General features: G+C 35.8%; 1 protein-coding gene and 1 non-coding gene across 2 annotated transcripts; one reads left to right on the top strand and one right to left on the bottom strand.

Moving 5' to 3' along the window:
- Positions 1 to 365: 365 nt before the first annotated feature.
- On the top strand, positions 366 to 9,113 carry LOC148211905 (uncharacterized). The gene is made up of 6 exons (XM_088122947.1): positions 366 to 669; positions 4,553 to 5,709; positions 5,794 to 6,219; positions 6,691 to 7,665; positions 7,774 to 7,886; positions 8,543 to 9,113. Exons 1-6 carry the CDS (start codon positions 366 to 368, stop codon positions 9,111 to 9,113), a joined length of 3,546 nt encoding a protein of 1,181 aa, XP_087979073.1.
- On the bottom strand, positions 5,182 to 5,288 carry LOC148211906 (small nucleolar RNA R71). The gene has a single exon (XR_015790597.1). It is a non-coding gene; the product is annotated as a small nucleolar RNA R71 (small nucleolar RNA).
- Positions 9,114 to 22,789: the final 13,676 nt, after the last annotated feature.

Below are 22,789 nucleotides of genomic sequence, written 5' to 3'. Positions count from 1 at the left end.
CCAATGAATCAACCCTATAAAATATCAATCAAACATCATCCGTGGACAACCCCACGAGGCAACTTCATTATTCCAACTAGGCAAACTCAATGAATAGAAGAAAACTAAAATAGCCACGTAATCCGAAATAAAGTAGACAACGAGTGAGAACCTCCCAATTATTCAAATAAGAATAAGTAGTTTATTGACCAAACCATACAGTCTTAACCATCTAAACCTAAGCTAAGTAAAAGTAACTACGCAGCCTTGGACCCGAAGCCATCAGGAGCCGTTCACAAACGACGATCTGTCACGAATGAACGCAACTACTGGTCGTGGGTTCAGGCCGCCGGGTTCTTATTCGTTGAACGCACGCCACCGGGAAGATGCCGCAAATCGTCACCTTTCGTGGAGGGTTGCTGTTGAACGCTGTGGGATCTCGCCAGAGTTACTCGAAGACGCAAGAAATTGAAGTGCAGGGGAAGAGTAATGCCGGATCTGCACGCAGATGGAGGACTCGTCGGAGGGACTATGCGTTGCTTCCCTGCCGACCCGAGGAGCCGCCGCTGGAGATGCTGAACGGAGGGCTCGTCGTTGATGGGGGAGTTGGCCGCCGATTGTTGCTGCCAGAAAGCTGTCGTGCGCCGCCGGTGTTGTCGGTTGCCGGAGGAAGAGAGGAAGAGAAGGGAGGTTGGCGGCTAGGGCAAGAGGAGGAAGAAAGAGATGGAAACCTAATGTGTTTTTTTTTTCTTTTTATTAATTTTCTTTTCCTTTGTTTTAAAACCAAACCAACCCAATAAAAGCCCAACATAACCAAGCCCAAGAGAAAAAGAAACTCATCCCAACCTAAGATAAAACCAATCATGCGGAACCCGATATATATAAATTTAATTAAAGTTTAATTTAAAATTAAATGAAAATCTCCTGATTCGAGACTAACTAACCTGAGGGACTTGGGGCGTTACAGTACATCTACACTAAATAATTTGTAATCAACTACATGCAAAAAGAACACTACAAGTTGTTACGAAAAAAAAAGATTCGAGAAAAAGATATTTGTCACTTTGCTCTCCGAGGTAGGGTAGTAGCATACTCTTAAGTTTCAGCTTAGTGTTATATTTATAAATAAAAATCTTGAGGCCATCAAGATATCTTCTCCTTTTGAACCGAATCTTAAGGCTATTAGGATATCTTCTCCTTTTTAATTCAAAACAGAATTAAAATGGTAGAAATAGAGATTTTTCTCATCCATAATAGAAACAATATTAATCATGAACAATAATTAAAAATATTGAGTCAATTGAAACTAATTTTGTAAGGTCACTAGTAGAAACATGAGCATTCATGATAGTTGTGAACAGTAAAAAAGTTGGGATGAAAAAAAAAACTATCATAAAGGATTGGGGCGCGTTTTTGGCTGGAAAAAACGGAACTTTTCGGATTTTTCAAGTTTTATGATAGTTAAAAACTGTCACGAAAACTGAATTTTCGATGATAGAGAAAAAATGTCACGGAAAGGTAGAGGTGCGTTTTTTAGGGAAAAAATGGCTACTTACGAAAATTTTCTTGCTTCATGACATTTTATAATGGTCAAGCAAAATAAAAATATTTCAAGTATTCCATGACAATTACCTAGACCATCTTGATAATCTATAACATACAAAAAGTGTGACAAATGATTTTGAGCACGTTTCATTTATGTCGGAAAAATCGCTGCTTTGTTAATGATATTAATTATTTTGGGATTGTCCGGTCGCATCGAGTATAGATTTATGCTTAATGGTTTTCCTGAATACTGCATCAAACAAGTAGAAAATGTGTCTTATAAGCTTATCCTGCGTAATTGTGCCATTCCTCTCTTCGGTCTCAAGTTTGAGCCTGATGGATTTAAATTATTTTATCAATCCTGTATTATTATATTTTTACAAAAGTTTACCTTTTACCATCATTAATTAATTTAATTAATAATTTAAATTTAAAATAAATAATATACATTTATTTCTTATCAACCCTTCATTGCATAAATTTTAATTATAACCTAGATTTTTTTTATTGGAATGAAAGTCAACTTAATCGAATGGTTAAGAATTAATTTGGATTTAATTGGAACTAGTTAGGTTTATGATCCTTAAAATTTTTTTATAACATAAAATCTTGAATTTTAGATAAAAATCTATTAATTAAATCTTAGTTTTGATTTTTTTTTTATTAGATTCTTCCTAAGTTTTTAAGGATATTAATTGAAACTTTTTTAAAGAAAATAGAAACAAAATTTTCTTTTCCATAAAAAAATAACTTAGTAGATATTTCTTTTTATCCAAATATATATGTATATATATATATATAAACATATTCAATTACACGTGTGAATTGAACTCAAGATCAAGTGAGACTTATGAATACACCAAATGTTATCTTCCTCGCGCTCTTTTTGCCTTTCCCGTCATCCTTCATCTTCCTCGCGTCGTTATTCCAGTTCTATTACCTAGATGACGCAAATTCACATAATCGATCGTTGGCACTACAAGAATTATGAGTTTTTTCCAACTCTATTATTCTCGACGTTGGGCAAACATTTTTTTCCCGACTAAAGAATAATAGTCGGGACTTTGCCGACTATTGACTAAAATAATCGGGACACCGTCGCCCAGCCCCGCCTTTATCGCCGAACCCCACCATCGTCACTCAGCTCCATCGATCTGTCGTCCGCCATATAGGGCCGCCGCTGGTCCAATCCCCCATTCTTGGATTTTCTAATTTTGGGTAAATTATAATTGAAGTTTAATTTCTCATATTTGAGGTAAATTATTTTGATTTTTTTAACATATTTTTAATTAAACCTTATTCCAAGAATTTGGAAATTTAATTTTCCCTTTTAGTTTTTTTGGTTGGGTTTTGGGAATTAATTATTTTCCCTAAATCGTTTTAAAGTGAGATTTCTTCCAACAAAAAATGAATTTATTCCTTTTATTTTAGGTCTTTAGCCCTTTAAATACATTTTTTTATTTAGATTTATGTTGTTAAAGAAAAAAAAAGAAAAGAAGAATAAAAGAAAAGGAAAAGATGGAAAACCCTAGCCCCTTCTATTTCTTCCTCCCTTCTCCCTCTCTTGTACCACCAAAATCGACAACCCACAGCGTTACTCAACATAATCGACAACCCACTTCCGATGCGGCGCCCTCCAGTGTTACTCCATAGAATCGACAACCCACCCAGATTCGGCAGCATCTTGTTCTTCTTCTCTTCTTGATTCTCATTCTGCACCCAATCTCCTCGTCGTCGCCCGTCATTGCCGCCCGTAGCCGCCACTCACCGCCGCTCGTGATCCCATCCGTCACTACTGGAGTGTGCTGCTCATCGCCCAGTCGCAACGCCATCGTTAAGTTCCGCCTTGCACTTTAGACGTTCCTTCTCAGCTTATTTACGTTTTCTCTTTTAGTCTTTGAGTTGTTATTGTTTTAAACCTTGTTTAATTCTAGTTCACCTTTTATTTTTAGCTTGTTAGTCTTGAATTATAAGTTTAATCTTGTTTGATTAAAATTCCAGCAAGTTCTTTGTTACTCTTATCTCTCTCGTTCTCATTATGAAGTTGTAATGACTCAACCTTGAGGAATCCACCGAGTATTCCTCCCCAATCTTGAAAGAGAACGGGTTAGGGTCATTCGAGTTACAACTCCACAATTTTCAGCTTGTTTTAATTATACTCATCTTTTAATTATGTCGTCTACTTCCATTAACGTTCAATTTTATTTTTCCTTTATTAGCATGAGCTAAATTTATTTTTCCCAAGCCCGGTTATGGATAGTTAGTTACAGTTTTTAAAATCCAACAAGGCAAAAGGCGTTTTTCTCCTCTTTTATCACTTAAAGTTGTTTCCATAAGTTGAAACTTGATTTGGCCAATTAATGTTTTAACCAAGCATCAATACTGAAAAGGTTGATACGTTTTCACAACTTTACTGATTTAACTTTAGAGAGGAATACTTTAGACATAAAGATTTCGCTCTGGTAGCCTAGACATAGAACCTCGACTTAAGGTTACGGTTGGTTTTTACTAAATTAAGTTCTTTTTTCTAATAGACATATTAGGAATGGACTTAAACCTTCAAAATCACTTAGACATAAGAAGATGGCGAAGTAAAACCGAAGAAAATTTATGAGAGGCGCCTGGCGCCTAGTTGGAAAAAGTTTGTGTATTTTTAGTTAATTTGAAGTAACTGGGCTGGGTTTATTGCATTGAGTTTTTAAATATCAAAAACAACATTATCCTTATTATTTGTCACCCCAAATTCAATTACAAAGTCACTGATCATTAATATTTCCTATAAAAAGACTTCATTTGTCCCTGAGGATGAATACTCGTTCCGTTTTTACTACTTGTGACGGGTGTACACTTGCGCTCTCATTTATTTTAAATCCAAAATCCCAAACAAATTTTTGGCGCCGTTGCCGGGGACCATTTGTTTTAGTCTTTTATTAATTTTTGTCATCGTTTTTTGTGATTGTCATATCTGTTCTTAAACATTTTGATTTATATCCAACCACGAAGGTCATTGATTAGTGCATTAGCACAGATTCATTTCTGTTGCCATTTGATCCTGAAATTGAGAGAACCTGTCATAGGTTGAGAAAAGAACAGAGACTTAGAAAACAGAGAGAAAAGCAAAAAAAGAAAGAAAAAGAAAGAGATTTCGAAAGCGAGAGTGAAAGTACCATCACTTTTATGGACGAGGTTCAACCACAAAATCCTGCAGATCCACCAGTTGTTAACGAAAATATGGCAGGTCAACAACAAAACAATGGGTTCAATCATATCCTGATGGCAGATAATAGAGACGTGGCCATACGAGAATATGCTGCCACAGCATTCCAGAATTTGGATTCTGTCATCCTAAATCCCATTCCAGAAACCGCCAACTTCGAACTGAAGCCGCTTATGTTTCAAATGCTTCAAACATTAGGACAGTTCGGGGGGCATGAACACGAAGATCCTCGTGAGCATCTCAAAACTTTTCTTCAAATAGCTGGTGCATTTAGATTTCCAAATATAACTGATGATGCATTAATGTTAACTATTTTCCCATTTTCTCTTAAGGATCAGGCAAGAACATGGCTCAACTCGTTCCCGCCAGGATCAATTATAACATGGGATTCGCTAGTAGAAAAGTTCCTTACAAAGTATTTTCCTCCCACTCGCCATGCTGACATCAGGGAAGAGATTGTCACCTTTAGACAATATGATGGTAAACCAGTGCACGAGGCATGGGAGAGATTCAAAGAGTTGCTGCGAAAGTGTCCGAACCATGGAATACTAGCATGTATCCAAATCGAGCACTTCTTCCGAGGTTTGGACCACCCCACTAAGATGATGCTCAACAACGCCACAAATGGAGCTTTCATGAAGAAGACCTTCAATAAAATAGTTGATATTTTGGAGGACCTAGTATCCCAAAATGAGCTATGGTGTTCTCAAAGGTCAAAACCTGCCCCTAAGAAGCAAGACACAGTAGGAGTGTTGGCATTGGACATCGCAACTTCGATGCAGAAAGAAATGGTGACAATGAACCAAATGCTCAAGGAGTTGACCATAGAAAGGAAGAGAGCACCAGCTGCACCCATGCAACCAGAATATGCTTTTCCTGTTTGCCAAATTAATGAAATTGTTTGTTCTTATTGTAGTGATAACCATGTTTATGAGAATTGTCTGCATAATCTAGCTTCTGTTTATTATGTAGGTCATCGGAACAATCGGAACTTCAACCTCTATTCAAACACGTACAATCTGGGGTGGAGATATCATCCCAACTTTTCATAGGGAGGTCAAGGAAGTTCTAGTGGAGCGACCCAAGGGCAGAACCAGCAGTATAAGCAACCCTATGTCCCTCCTACTTTTTCAAGCAATCAACAGATGCCACCACCACCACAACAGTATAATCAGAACCAAAGAACCGCATCGCAACCAGCTCATAATAACAATACTAGTCTTGAGAACATGTTTAAGGAGTACATGGCACGCAATGATGCATTGATGCAATCCCAGAATGCCACAATCCAAACTCAAGCAGCGGCAATGAGAAACCTAGAAGTTCAAATGGGACAACTTGCCAATGATTTGAAGGCGAGACCGCAAGGCTCTTTTCCTGGGCATACTGAAGTTCCAAAAAGAGATGGAAAAGAGCAATGCAAGGCGGCAACTTTGAGAAGTGGGTTGTCTTACGAAGGACCAAAGATTCCGGTTGAGGTAGAGAAACCTTCCACATCAATTCAAAATGCTCCTAATGAAGCAAAGAAATAAAAAACCACCTCAGGTGAGGGGGAGGCGCCTGGCGCCTCTTCACAGAAAAATTCATCTTTTGTCCTGATTCCTCCTTTCCCTCAAAGATTAGCCAAGAAAAACCAAGAAACTCAGTTTCGAAAGTTTTTAGACATCCTTAAACAACTCCACATAAACATTCCTTTAGTTGATGCCTTAGAACAAATGCCAAATTATGCTAAGTTCCTGAAGGATATTGTGTCTAGAAAAAAAAAAGTTAGGTGAACATGAGATAGTAGCTATGACTAAGTGTAGTAGTGAAGCTGTAGGTAGCCCTTTGCCCATAAAATGTAAAGATCCCGACAGTTTCACCATCCCTTGTTCTATTGGAGGAAAGAATTTAGGTATAGCTTTATGCGATCTAGGTGCTAGCATTAACCTAATCTATCTGTTTTCAAGGAATTAGGCATAGTAGAAGCTAGACCCACCATAGTTACCCTTCAATTAGCAGATAGATCCATTAAGAAGCCTGAAGGAAAAATAGAAGATGTTCTAGTTCAGGTAGATAAGTTTATCTTCCCTGCAGACTTCATCATCTTAGACTGTGAAGCCGATTTGGATGTACCTATCATCTTAGGTAGACCCTTCCTAGCTACAGGAGACACGGTGTTTAATGTTCGAAAAGGGGAAATAACAATGAAGGTTAATAATGAGGAGGTGAAATTTAATGTGTTGGATGCAATGAAACTTCCAAGAGATTTAGAAGAATGTTCAGCTATTAGTACTTCAAATCCTGTTTCGTTTGATGAGTTCTATGATCTTTTAGTTACAGGAATTGAGGAAGAACTAGAGGCTGTAGAAACTGATTGTCCAGAAGTAGTTGAAGAGATGCAAACACCAGAGGAAAAAGAGGATATAAAGTCAGAAGTGTGCAAAACATTGCAACCATCCATTGCGGAACCACCCACTTTGGAACAAAAGCCTTTACCATCTCACTTGAAATACGCTTATCTTGAACTTAATGAAACTTTGCCTGTTATTATTTCTTCCAGTTTAACTACTGAAAATGAGCTTTCATTGTTACAGGTATTGGCAAAATATAAAAAGGCCATTGGTCGGACCATTGCAGATATTCGAGGGATAAGCCCTGCATTCTGCATGCATAAGATCTTATTGGAAGAAGGTGCTAGCAACTCAATAGAGAATCAGAGACGTTTGAATCCAAAAATGAAAGAGGTTGTTCGAAAAGAGATCTTGAAATGGTTAGACGCCGGAGTCATCTACCCTATATCTGATAGCAGTTGGGTGAGCCCAGTACAATGCGTACCTAAAAAGGGCGGGATGACAGTGGTGGCAAACGAGGAGAATGAACTTATATTAACCCGGATTGTGAGCAGGTGGAGATTTTGCATCAACTATCACAAACGAAACAAGGTAACTAAAAAAGATTATTTTCCACTCCTGTTTGTTGATCAAATGTTGAATCGTCTTGCAGGTAAAGAGTTTTACTGCTTCCTAAACGGATATTCGGGATATAACCAGATTACCATCGCTCCGGAGGATCAGGAGAAGACGACGTTCACTTGTCCGTATGAGACATTTACCTTTAGGCGTATGCCTTTCGGTCTATGCAATGCACCGGCGACATTTCAAAGGTGTATGATGACCATTTTTTCGGATATGGTAGAAAATATTCTTGAGGTTTTATGGATGACTTTTCAGTTTTTGGGAATTCTTTTGATGATTGCCTATTGAATTTAGAAAATGTTTTACAAAGATATGAGCAAACAAATCTTGTTTTAAACTGGGAGAAGTGTCATTTTATGGTACGAGAAGGGATAGTTCTAGGCCATTAGATTTCAAAAATTGGGATTGAGGTGGATCGTGCTAAAAGTGATGTTATTTCAAAATTACCACCTCCCACAAATGTTAAAGGAATAAGAAGTTTTTTAGGCCATGGGGGTTTCTATAGGCGTTTTATAAAAGATTTTGCAAAGAGTTCAAAACCCCTTTGACAAATTTTGGAAAATGATAGATCATTTGTATTTGATAATGCTTGCATGACAGCTTTTGAAACTTTAAAAACTACTTTGAGCTCGGCTCCAATAATTATAGAACCTAACTGGGAGTTACCCTTTGAACTTATGTGCGATGCTAGTGATTATGCTTTAGGGGTCATGTTAGGTCAAAGAAGGGATAAGTTTTTACATCCAGTATATTATGCAAGTAAGACTTTAACGGGGGCACAACTAAACTACACCACTACTGAAAAAGAATTGTTAGCAGTTGTGTTTGCTTTTGATAAGTTTAGGTCTTACTTGATAGGGACAAAAGTAATAGTTTATACTGATCATTCTGCTCTAAAGTATTTATTTGCAAAGAAGGATGCAAAACCACGTTTGATACGATGGATTTTGCTACTTCAAGAGTTTGATATAGAAGTAAGGGACCGTAAAGGAACGGAGAACCAAGTAGCCGACCACTTGTCTAGACTCGAGTCCCCACTTCAGGAAGGTCAAGTAGAGATTCGAGAACAATTCGTTGATGAGCAATTACTTCGCATTGAAAATGTCCCTTGGTATGATGACATTGCAAATTACTTGGTAAGTTGTATTATTCCTCATGAATTCAGTCAGCAGCAGGTAAAAAAGTTTCTTCATGATGTGAGATATTATAGGTGGGATGAGCCTTTTTTGTATAAACTTGGTCCTGACGGAATCCTTCGCAGGTGTATAGCGGAGGAAGAGCAAAAAGCAATTTTGGAGGCTTGTCATATTTCTCCATATGGAGGGCATTTCGCTGGACAAAAGACCGCAGCGAAGGTATTACAAAGCGGGTTCTTCTGGCCCACTTTATTCCGTGATGCACATAGCTTCGCTTAGGTTTGTGATAAGTGTCAGAGGACAGGTAATATTTCTAAACATAATGAGATGCCTCTGAACCCCATTCTGGAAGTTGAAATTTTTGATGTATGGGGTATTGATTTCATGGGCCCGTTCCCTCCTTCGTATGGTAAGAATTATATTTTACTAGTTGTTGATTATGTGTCCAAGTGGATAGAAGCTCTTGCTACCCCCACGAATGATGCTAGGGTAGTTGTTAGATTTTTACAAAAGCATATCTTCACTCGTTATGGAACCCCTCGATGTTTGATAAGTGATGAGGGGACTCATTTTTTGAATAGAGCGGTAAGAAGTTTGTTGTCTAAGTATAATGTCCGTCACAGGATAGCCACAGCTTATCATCCCCAATCCAATGGGTTAGTTGAGGTGTCTAATAGAGAAATCAAATCTATTTTGGAAAAAACTATCAATTTAAATAGAAAAGATTGGTCTTAAAAACTGGACGATTCTCTGTGGGCATATTGGACAGCATACAAGACTCCTCTCGGCATGTCCCCATATAGGTTGATTTTTGGTAAAGCTTGCCATTTACCGTTAGAGTTAGAATATAAAGCTTTTTGGGCGACAAAAAGACTAAACTTTGATTTATTTTCTGCAGGAGAATTAAGGAAGCTTCAACTGATGGAACTTGAGGAGCATAGGAATTTTTCTTACGAAAATGCAAAGATTTTTAAAGAAAAAACTAAGCAATGGCATGATAAGAAGCTTAAGCCTAAATCTTTTCAAGTAGGAGACTTAGTTTTACTTTTCAACTCTCGTTTAAAATTATTTCGGGGAAAACTAAAGTCCAGGTGGTTTGGACCATTTAAAATTTCAAAAATTTTCCCTCACGGTGCCATTGAACTCGAAGGTTTTAAAGGTAACATTTTTAAAGTTAATGGCCAACGTGTTAAAAAATATTTTGGAGAAGAAATAGATAGAGGGAAGACCTCTATCCAACTTTCAGGAAGTTAAGAGTTTGGAAAAAAAAAAATTTCCCTTCCTTGTTTAATTGAAAATTTCTTTTGAAGAGTTTTGTGTAAATTAGTTAGGAGTAGTTTTCTTATTTTCTTTTCAAATTTCACTTGTTTTTAATTGTAGTTAGGTTATTTAGGTTGAGATTAAGGACACAAATTACATGGGCGAAATTTTAGAAACTTCAGAATTTTTTTTAGGCTAGGCGTCTGGTGCCTCGGCTCGATCCAAAAATTCGAAAAATTGTAATTTTAATTTTGGGAGTTAGTTTTGACTTGGAATAAAGAAGGGTGCGATCATTTTTCGTTTTTAATCAAATTTAGGAGGTTTTAAAAGAAAATAGAGAGTATATGTGTTTGGACTTTATTAAAAGATAAAAAAAATGTGGGATTTTGAGTTGTTTGAATCTTTGTTGGTCTGTTTTTCCAAATGGGTTTTTGTTTAATTAATCTAAAGTCTTAAACCCTAATTTAAAAAAAAAAAAAGGAGATGGGACACATCATCTACCTTGAGACGTGGCCGTTTGATCCATGAGGCCAGTTCTTCATTTGAGGGAAGTTTTATTCTTGTTCTTCTACTTGTTATATTATTTTTGAATTTAGTTGCATATTTAGGTTTGGGTAGGATAATATTGTGAGCTTTTCTAGTTGTTTCTGAGTTTCATTATGAAAATATGACCATTTAGTTTCTTCTTGTTTCGATCATGATCTCATTCTTGACCTTAGTGACGTATATTTCTTAAACAAAGCATGCTGCAAATTTAATCTCATTTAGCATATTGGTGTGCCTTTTCTTATTTTTCATGTTGATGATGATTCATAAGGATTAGATGAACTTCGTTTTCTTTTTGTCCTAAAAAGCCATGAGCCATTTGTGATCGAGTTCTTTTCAATAACATGCTTTCTTTGCTTTTCTTCTTTTTGAAACTTAAACTTTTTCAATGTTTTATGAAGTCCTTGTCCTCTTTCATTTTGATTTTTGCATTGCCTCTTAAAAAATCTTTTCCCAGTGAGGACACTGTTTCTCTTAAGTTTTGGGGGGGGGGGGGGGGACAGTCTTTTGCTTTCAGAAAGAAAATGTTGTTTTTTTTATTCATGAAAGAACATGCTATTTTTATTTTATTTTTTTGCGAAAAAGAGTCACTAGAAAGAAAATGCATATAAAAAGAGTCTTTGCAAGACAAAGAAAAAGAGTCGAAAAAGAGTCGGAATAAAAAAAAAAACAAGTGCGCAAATAAAAGAGTCCTCTTTGCTTGTGAGAAAATAAGAGTGGGGAAAAGATTTAAAATTGTGAGAGAAAAAGAAGAGAGGTAAGAAAAAAGAGTGCCAAAAAAATGTCTTTATTTTTATCACTGTAGACACTCGTTGTAGCTTAGGTCGAGTGGCGTAAGCAGCTTCGAGGGTAGTAATTGGGTCTAGTGTAACATCGTGCAACCCACTGTAGATATGTTATGACCGGTTGTTACTTGAAAGGCCTCTACAAAGCTGTGGAGGAAATCCCCACAGAAGCTAGTAGCCATTCCTTCAGTGTTAAAATTTAAGTGAAAAAGGAAGCGTGCATATTCTAGATCGTTGTCAAAAAGTTTTCATGTTTTGAAAAAGGAAAGGATTTTAAGAAACTTTTTATTGTTTTGAACATTGTTGGCTTATGGTAATTTGGCTTTTGAAGATAGGAAGATGATGAGGTTTTGATGATCTTTCCTGAGACACCATATGAAAAGTAAGTCTAGTCTATCCTTATGTTCGATGTTGCTTATGATTGTTGCATCTGATTTAAAAGATATAAATTGTTAAGTTTGCTTGGGGACAAGCAAGAAGCGAAGTTTGGGGCTGTGATTTCCCTTGTTCGTAAGGGTAAAAAGAAGCTAAATGTGTGTTGTTTTCTAACGTTTTAAACTTGGAAACCGTATTTTAAGCTTATTATAGTATCCAAAACCTTTCATTTTAAGTTATCTTAGGTTATACATGCACATAGGACGTTTTTACATCATTTAGAGTTGATTTCTAACGGAAATTACACTTTTGTGCAGAAAAGTTTCGAGCTAGGCGCTTGGCGCCTTCCCCAACCCCGAGATTGCCCTTAATGTAAAACGCACGTTGTGGTGTGATTTGAAGTCTTCCCAAGCTCTGCCACGTGTCTTCCATGCATTAAAGATTGCCAATTCAACAACTACCCAACCAAAAGGTGTTTGAAATGGATGGCTCTCCACAAAGCTCTCAACCTCCTAATCACCTTGAAGTCCCTATAAATTCAGCAACTCATTCTCTTCATTCATCATCCCAGAGTGATCATTTTAGCTTTAGACGTTCCTTCTCAGCTTATTTACGTTTTCTGTTTTATTCTTTGAGTTGTTATTGTTTTAAACCTTGTTTAATTCTAGTTCACCTTTTATTTTTAGCTTGTTAGTCTTGAATTGTAAGTTTAATCTTGTTTAATTAAAATTCCAGTAAGTTCTTTGTTACTCTTACCTCTCTCGTTCTCATTACGAAGTTGTAATCACTCAACCTTGAGGAATCGACCGAGTATTGCTCCCCAATCTTGAAAGAGAACGGGTTAGGGTCATTCGGGTTACAACTCCACAATTTTCAGCTTGTTTTAATTATACTCATCTTTTAATTATGTCGTCTACTTCCATTAACGTTCAATTTTGTTTTTCCTTTATTAGCATGAGCTAAATTTATTTTTCCCAAGCCCGGTTATGGATAGTTAGTTAAAGTTTTTAAAATCCAACAAGGCAAAAGGCGTTTTTCTCCTCTTTTATCACTTAAAGTTGTTTCCAAAGTTGAAACTTGATTTGGCCAATTAATGTTTTAACCAAGTATCAATACTAAACGGGTTGATACGTTTTCACAACTTTACTGATTTAACTTTATAGAGGAATACTTTAGACATAAAGATCTCGCTCGGGTAGCCTAGACATAAGACCTCGACCTAAGGTTACGGTTGGTTTTTACTAAATTAAGTTCTTTTTTCTAATAGACATATTAGGAATGGACTTAAACCTTCAAAATCACTTAGACATAAGAAGATGGCGAAGTAAAACCGAAGAAAATTTATGATAGGCGTCTGGCGCCTAGTTGGAAAAAGTTTGTGTATTTTTTGCTAATTTGAAGTAACTGGGCTGGGTTTATTGCATTGAGCTTTTAAATATCAAAACCAACATTATCCTTATTATTTGTCACCCCAAATTCAATTACAAAGTCACCGATCATTAACATTTCCTATAAAAATACTTCATTTGTCCCTGAGGATCGATACTCGGAATACTTGTTCCGTTTTTACTACTTGTGACGGGTGTACACTTGCGCTCTCATTTATTTTGAATCCAAAATCCCAAACAGTTCTCCCTATGATGCCTTTCATAGGATGATCTCCTGCTCTTGCAGTTTGACAACAAGTTTAATCATACTGTCCATATTTGATGTACTTTGAATAAACCTTAAAATTAGTCTCGACCTTTAGTTTCTATCTTTTCCCTAATATCATCAATAAATTGTTTATGTCATCAGTTAATAAGTTTCCTAATATCAGGACAATGGACAAATCATGGATGAAAAAAAATAGATTGTCTGAGGATTATGAGTTAGGAGTCGAGTCATTCATTGAATTGGGTTCCATCATGTAAATGGTTCTAAGGTTATTCGTTGTCCCTGCTTGAAATGTGGAAATCGTATAGATAAGGATGTTGCAACCATTAGAAATCACTTGTACAAATACGGTATTGATCAGAGCTATAGGGTATGGTTTTGGCATGGTGAAGAACATGCACTTAGAATAGATGAAGATAGGTTGAATGGTGAGTTCAATAAGAATCCCAAAGATGATAATGATTTGTTCGATGTGATTAACATGGTTCAGATTGTTTAAGATGGAATTTCACATGTACCCGAAATCGTTTGAAAATATGTTTGATAATGCTAAGAAACCATTATACCCTAGATGTAAAAAGTTCACGAAGTTGTCAGCTTTAGTAAGATTATACAACCTGAATATTTCGTACGTGCTAATAAGTACTTATTAACTTGAATTTGTAGAGATTGTTGGACGTTGATAGTGATGTCTCCCACAAAGAATATGATATTTTTTCTTGACTCGATGAGAAATCGCCTAACAGATGATATTCTTAGTGTCATCACCATGTAAGTGTACTGCATGCATACTCTTTAGTATTGAGTATTACTTAGCATATATAATGATGAAATATCTTATATGAGTTACTTGCTATAGTGCTGTAAGAAATATACAGAAAAAATCATTTACTCTGAAGCGTGTACCGGTAAAGCATTTATCAAGTTCAATTATTTGTCTGGATGTATATGTATCTTTCTCATTGCGGTGTATTATTTATATGTTGTATTCACAGTGCCCAAAACAACCAAATGCAGTAGAATGCAGATACTATGTCATACGGTTCATGCGTGACATAGTCTACGCTCGTAACACAACAATCTCAGAATGCATACGTATATAGCATAGTGTGAATGTTTGAATAATAATATATATTCTCACGATGCATTGCTTTGACTTTGATATTAATATGTATAGATGAAAGGAGCACCGTAGTGTTACACACATGAGCAATTTGATGTGATTAGGAGGGAGTTGGCAGAGTTCATACTCTCGCACATATAATTTCCGTAGTATATGTGCTATGTTACTTTTTAGCTTCCCCGTTCACATAATCTTGCATTTTGTTGGCAACCGCATGTTGGAGATTGAAAATTTTTGTTGCGTGAAAGATTTAATCGAATACTTTTGGGCAATACCCTTGGCATGAACCACATATATTGTAACGGTGTATTGAGGTATGGTTCTTGGTCACTGTTAACGCCTCATGTTATTGACTATATTCTTGAGCTAAAACTTATCGTATTATCTTGAGAAGCATGTTGGCCAGAGTAGAATTATTCATTGTAGACTTTATATCCCTTTCATATATTGTGTCAATCACCACCCCATGAAATTAGTTAGACATTACGTTTGTCATGTCTTCTCAAGGAATGGATAATGTATATATATAGTTTCGTTTCATTTTGGTGTGGAGAAAGAAAATAAAATACATATTATATAGGGTACTAGATTGGAGGAGACCAAAATGATTACTAAAGCAATAAATTACATTGAATTGAATGAGAGAAAAAGATGTACATATATATAGTGCAAAAGGCAGAGGGTGATCCTTCCCTTAGTTTTATTATTGGGAGGGGAGGAAGCACTTACTTTTCATTTCTTCTGTCCCTTCCTCAGTTTTAGTTTCTATTTTCTATCGTTCTTTACAAGTTAGCACTTTTGCACTAGTAGAGAGTGTTCAGACTTTTTTGTCTTTCATATTCTTTCCTTTCATTACTTCTACTAATTGTGAAAGCTTGTTCTTGCAGTGAGAAATGTGTTAGATAATGTTTCCGTTTCCGTTTGTGTTTGTTAAAGCCATGTTTTTTAGATTTGTGTGTTCATATTTTGTTTCTGGTTGTCTTTCTCTCCTGTTCTGGCTGCTTCTGTGGTCTCTTTTGTGAATATTGTGCCTTGATTTTTGGCTTGACTTGCTTATGTAAGATTGTGCAAATAGCCAATTAAGACTTAGTGTTTATATATGTCATGCATATAGTATAATATCTAGTTGGATAATTGTGTGGTTTAAAGATTAGTTGGATAATTGTCTGGCTATCCTGCAGCAAAGATAGCCAATTAAGACTTATTGTTTATATTTGTGTCATGTATATAATTGAAAGTCTAGTTGGATAATTGTCTGGCTATCCTACAACGAAGATAGCCAATTAAGATTTGGATAAGTAGATTGTTTTTGTTTGTTACTGTTAAACATCTGTGTTGTTCCTAAATCAGTTTTATTTGAGTAAAGTCTTTAGTATTTTGAGAATTTAAAAAACCGTTTGATATTGTTTTTTTTTCTTCTTTGTTTTTGTGAAAGAAGGGTTTTGTGTGAGTGATTTGAAGGGAAGAAAAAGACCTTAGATGCTTATTGTGATTGTTAGCTCTTTGAGGCACTAAATAAAGGCTATGAAAGTGTGTTGATTCCAAAAATAAAGTTTGCTGGTCCTCTGTTTATATTTTGTAATTGTTAAAACTGATTACATAGTGGATGACCTAAAATAGATGTAGATCCTTCATGGATTGAACAAAAAATTTGTATCTATGATATCCAAAAATTTGTATCTATGATATCAAAAAATTTGTGTCTAGGTGTGGTTTCTTATAGATAAGTGTCACATTCTTATCCATTTTTAGAAAAACTTATGATTTACGAAAATGTGTTTGTTGTTTTTTCACGAAGTTTACTCAAAGGTCTGAAATATCATTTTTTTTCTACTATGTTAACCTTTACAATGAGTAGAAAAATGAAGTAAACTCAGTGTAAGAGATTTGAAAGTTTAGGTTATCCACTTTTGTGTATATTTGTTGAAGTTAGATTCGTGTTTTCTTAATTGTTTGTTTTGAATATGTTGTTTAGCATGTGGGAGCGAGGGTTGAAGGAAGCAGGGGCGAGAGTTTTTGTAATATGTTAGCTACATTTTGTAGTTTGACCTTTTACGTTTACACGGTATGAACTCTAACAACATATAATAGTAATATGTTAGCCACATTTGTTGTAGTTTGACCTTTCGCAGATACTATTGTGAAATATTTGAGGTTTTTTTTTTCCATTGCTTAGGTCTTCCAAGAAGAGCCTGGAGAACCATGGCGGATAACTACTTGGAATATTTAAAAGATGACTGTTGGGCCATTTTTTGTTGGGTTAGCAGTTACTTGGTATAGTTTATTTATGTACGTGGTTGATGGACATGAAAAACCTTTGTTGATGTATATATAATTTACTATATGTATATACTTTATATTTACAAGTGGGTTCGTGTACTAATGGATATATATGTTTTTGTATGTAAAATACATCACAATTGACAGGTACTAGGTACAACTATGGAAAACGATTTTTAAAAACAGTTCAAAACAGGTTTATATGAAAAGTTACCTTTACAAATGTTAACAAAACAGGTTTCGTGACAAAAAAAAAAAAACATTCAAAACCGTTTCTTGACAATTAAATGTTGACATTATTAAGTATATCATGATAGTTTTAAATTGTCGTTGTAAACCTTTTCGTGATATATATCGAATGTCATTATACAATTTTTCGTGATATTTAAAACTGACAATATTGACTATTAAAACTATCACTGCAAAAGTTTTTATGACAATTAAATAGTCGTTAAAAAAAATTCATGTCAATCTTTAAATGTCGTTAAATACTAGTTGATGACAATTTATAAACTGTTGTCTTTAGGTCTTTATTGACAGGAGGATAAAAATATTTGATTGTTTTAGCGACACTTATAAATTGTAATTAAATGATTTTCTGTGACACTTATTAATTGTGATGGAAAATCTATTCATGGCAAAGTATAACTGTAGTTGTAAATGCATTGATAAGAATTTTTCAAATTTGTGATCTTATCCTCTTTCTTGATGCCTTAATAGATGACAATTAGATAATTATCATTAATTATGTTAATGACAGAATTTAACTGTTATTGAAGGCCGACTTATATCTAAGTCACATCTCATATTGGTTTTCTATTATTTTACTGAACTCACCCTTCTCAGGGTTGAGCTTTAGTGTATAAATCAAGTTTCCACTGGCCATATAGACAAAAAACGTAAAGAGAAGTTTTTAGAAACCAACCCAAAAAAGTGCTAGGAGCAATTCTAGGCAAATCCCGAATGTGTTGAAAATCAAATCATTTTGACTAAGGAATTTCACAAAGAGGTTGATAACTAATTTAGTACATGATTAAAGAAAAGAAAATGCACGAAAATATAAAGGAAGTATTTTTCATTGAATTAAAATGAATAAATGAGCCGTACAAGAAGTTCTAGCTTGACCCTCTTCTCTCTCGAGTGTGAGGGGAGTGTAAACTTGCTAAAGAACTAAAGAAGAACATAATAAACAAAGAACAAAAGGTAGCACTTGAATTAAAAGCAATACAGTAAGCAAAAGTATGAAAATACAAGAAAATAACAACTAAAAAATAAACCTAAAGTCTAAGAATGAGTTATACAACGAAGGAGAAAGACTTTCTCATATAGCCCCTTGAGTTGGTTGAACTTCCTACCATTTTAGGTGGAAATGAGTTGAGATTCACCTAACCACCTTTATTTGACTTAGACTCACGGTTGTAGCTTGATTCAAACACATACGAAATGTCTTCCTTGCCATTCATGAATCAAAATGCACTTTTTGGCAAGTTGGAAAAAAATATCCAAAATTGTGCCAAGTGCAATTTCCTGCAAAACCAAAAAACTGTTATTTTCTTCGAAATTTGATCATGTTTTCCTTATTTTTTTCCTAAAGTACCATATATTGCAATTTATCCAGAAATTTTCTATGTAAGTTCTACTTTAAGAATATGTAATTCTTTTTGGCAAATAATGATAGGAAATGGTTTAAAATCGTGGTAAAACAGGCCTACCGACATACATTTCTACAGTAAAAAAGTCAACCCTAACACACCCTCAAACTTAGCCATTTGTTTGTCCTCAAGCAAAAACAACAACAACAAATCTAAAATAATCAATATGCTAGAAAGATGAATGAGCAACAATCCAAATATTCCAAGTAAATGAATCATATACGACTCAGGAAGGACTCACAAGCCAAACTTCCTAACTTTAATCTCAAGCCAACGAACCATAAACCATCCTTTGTTTTGAAACAAAAATGATTCTAAATCTCATTCTTTTCTAAGACACAAAACTTTTTTACAAAATCAAGGAATATGCACACTTCCGTTTTGATTCAAAAAGTTTTACATGAAGAAGACACGTGGACCGGCTACTAGCCCTTGAGGTTTTCCACACACTAACATCGTTTTCAAACCACAGCCACTCATAGAAACTTGTTAGTTAGCAACCCGACATAAAATGATGTCGACAATGGTTTTCACGAAGTCACCTTAATATGTAGGATACTACCCTCCATGATGCTAACGTCAGCCTTTAAAAATAAATGAATGTTTACAGTGGGAACCCACGAAAAAAAGTAAGTACATTTTCTTGCCGCTCGTATTTCTTACCACTCTTGTCTTTCTCTCACTTTTATTTTTCTTTTCTTTCCCCCACTCTTTTTTTCTCTCAACACTCTTTTTGACTTGCTTTTCCTTCTTTTGAACTCTTTTTCATACTCTTTTTTCGAAAAAAATTTCCTTGCATATGACTCTTTTTGCATAAGACTCTTTTATTACTTGCATTTTCTTTCTGACTCTTTTTCGAGATGTAAAAAGCATTTTCTTTCTAAAATAAAAAAAAGATACAAACTGTCCCCCCCAAACTTAAGGGAAATAATGTCCTCACTGGAGAAATAAATTTTGAGAGATTGAAAATTTACAAAAAGGACAAGGACTTTCAAAGCAATGAAAAAATTTAGGTTTCAAAACAAAAAGAAGCAGAACACAATTTTATAACCAAAGCAAAAAGTGGAAAATGACTTATGACTTGATCATAAAATTAGGAAATCTAACCTATTCATGCTCTTAATTATCCTCATTGACATGATACCAAAACAATGAACAAAGGAAAGCTTTTCATTAAAAAGATGAACATGTTAGGAGTTTAGAAAAGATGCATTGAAGAAGCTAAGGACAAGCTAGTAGCTACAACAACGAAGCATGCAAAGCTTGAACTTACTGTAGAAACACAACCAAAATACTCATTCCTAACAGCATAACATCCCAACAACTAACCTAAAACTAAAATTAAGCTAAACAACATAACAAACAAACTAAAAAACAAACAACCTAAACAAACTAACATAATGTATAAGATCAATATCCACACATCCAATATCAAAGCAAAGAGAGATAGATACTCCCCTAGTCGTCGTCGTCATCATCCGAGCAATCATCATCGGTGGTACGTCAGGAAGAATATGGTAAATCGACCTTCGAAGGTGCTTCCTCACCGTAAAACTTCTTTAGGAACTCACATGTGACATGTGAGTAGCCAAGAGAAACTCGTACTTGTGTCTTAACTCATCATATTGCTCCCTAATCACCACTCCTTGGGTCTCGAGATCCGTAGTGGTCATGGAAGAATGTTCCTTTTGAACAATCAAATATCCCCAAACTCTCTTTAGGGATGTGACCGGCTTTTTGAGCGTTACTACATTCGCATCATCGGCCTCCACTCCCGCCTGCAAGCATAACTCAGTTATTAATCTAGGAAAAACAAGTGAACCTACCATTTTCTCCGAGCAACTCCGTATTTTGTTCCTTATGAGTTTGACAAAATTGAACTCAATGCCCTTCATCAGGATGTACACCATCATCACCCTATTGCGCTTAATGGAGGAATCATGAGAAGTGGGGATCAACCTATTCTTCACCACATACGTCCAAACAGTTGCTTGTTCATTGATGTCAAGAGGCTTTAGGGAAAGCTTCCCTGTTGTTGAGACGGTTTAAGTCTTGTGTGGTCTACAAATAAGTTGATGTGTCTCCTCCAATTTTTCGTCCGATGAATGCACCACAACTTCATTACCTATGACATTATACACATCTGACAAACCCTAGCGAGTGTTAATAATGGAAGGCGAAAATTTTACCACTTTACCCCGTACTCTCACTACGTCTCCTCGGTTTCGATTGATGGCAACATAAAATTCCTTCACCAAGGCCTCTGATACGTTCAGTTGAGGCAAACAACGTCTCCCAACAATTCTCCACAAGCCGTCTATTGACATATTATGGTACGAGCTCTTGTGCTTCATCAAAGCCCTTCTCAACTAGGATGTCACGTGTTGTAAAGTCAGGCCTTTTCACTTCCAACCTCACCCTTTTTGCCTTTGATGGTGTTTGCTCAATAGAATCAGGCTTCTCGTCATTTGCATCCTCAAGTGGCTCTTCTGCCTCTCTTAGCCCCTAGCCCTCTTGGCTTTTTTTAGATGGACCAGCCTCGGCCTCTTTTTGTGCAGCTAAATGCCTACAGCGGCTCGGGTACATGGCCTGGAAATTGCGCGAGGTGTGATTTAGGTCGGAACTTTCTTTTTCACATTTTCTTCACCGCTTTGGTCAAGCACACTTCTCCTCTGTGGTTTCTACAGTAATAATGAAGTTCGGGTCAGAAACATTCAAACTCTATAAAGAAAAGGTCTTACCTTTTGAAGAAGAGGAAGATTATTCCTCCGTGGCTTCATTAGGGACATCCACAGGACCGGATGCTCCATCTTGCTCTTATACAGAGGACTCTTCATCATCTTGCTCTGACTCGTGCACCGAAGTTCGTATCCTCAATTAATATTGGGAGATATCGTCATTTTCTTCTTCTTCCTCACATTCATCTCCATGGACTTCTTGGGGCAAATGTCCAAGATTTTCATCAACCCTAGCAAAGTTTAGCCTTTCTTGAACATCCCCACTGTTTGCATCATCCTCCAATGGTGTTTCTCCCGTCCCTTCATCAACGGTCGCCAAGAGTTCGGCAATTTTCGACGTTGTCCTTACCTGCTCTAAATCACCAAAAACTAAAGGCTTTTTAGTCAAGATATGATCTTGAAAATTTGGAGGCGAAATACCTTGTAGAGTGGCCGGTGGAGTTTCCTCCAAAATTGTGCCAGGTGCAATTTGGCAATGAATTTCGACCGTGGCCGAATCTGAATAATCCAATGGTTCTGTGTCATGCTCTGAATCACCACTAAACTATTCTTGGCCCTCTAGATCTATAGCAACAGTAATGAGGGAACGGTGAGGGATAAACAATTCTAAAGATTCTTAAACAGGGGTATTTTTAGTGAAATCGAATGTAGGACGTCATTTCATCTCATCAAACACAGCTTGTATTTACTCCTTCAATTTCCTAGAATTTTCTACTAACCTTGGCCGCTTTTCACTCAATTCCGCTATTTTGGCACTAATGTAGTCATCCCTTTTTTCCATGTGCTCTCTTTTCTTGTTGTGAATCTCAATTCTCTCGTTAGTCCTAGTAATTTTAGCATCTAAAGCAGCACTTTTATCATGCAAAGATCGATTTTTTTTTTCTAAGATACACCTTGCTAAATTCTTCTAATTTCCTCTTACTAAGACCTTCTTCTTGAACCCTATCAACATGAGGTTCTAAAGTAATTTTTTTAGAACTTTCACTACTCATTGAAAGGTTCTTTTTAGGGTTCATTCTTTCAATCTCTTTCATATGTTTCAACACCCAAGGATAATTAGAAATTACCTTTTCACCGGGCATAAGAGGTGGTTCTAGGGGAATCTAACCCTACCAGCATGACCTTCATTTCCCTTTCTCTTTGTCACTTGGTTTGGATGAAGAAGACTCTTCCATGGATTCTTTAAACTTTGCTCAAAACAGAACGAAAAACTTTCTCAACCCTAACCTAACTTAGCCGAAAATGAGAGGAGTGATAGATTTTTGGAATTCTTGAAGATTTGATGATAGATATTTGAAAACAAGTTTGGGATTTTTTTTAGATGAAAAACGTAAATGAGGAAGAGGAATATTTAGCGCTTTTGTTTTATGTTTTAAAACATATTTAGGATTTAGTAATGGGGCCTCTTAAGTTTTAAAATAGCCCAAAGCCCATTTAAAAATAACCCAAATAAAGCCCACGAAAACCATGCTCCACAATTCGAAAATTAAAAAAAAAAAATCTTAAATAGCACTTGGCGCATTTTTTAGGAGGGTTGGAT

This window comes from Momordica charantia (genome assembly GCF_013281855.1).
Source record: "Momordica charantia cultivar OHB3-1 chromosome 4 unlocalized genomic scaffold, Mcharantia_2.0 BLBB01000004.1, whole genome shotgun sequence".
NCBI classification, from domain to species: Eukaryota; Viridiplantae; Streptophyta; class Magnoliopsida; order Cucurbitales; family Cucurbitaceae; genus Momordica; species Momordica charantia.
Note: the sequence above shows the minus strand (reverse complement) of the source record. Positions and strands in the feature narration are given on the sequence as shown.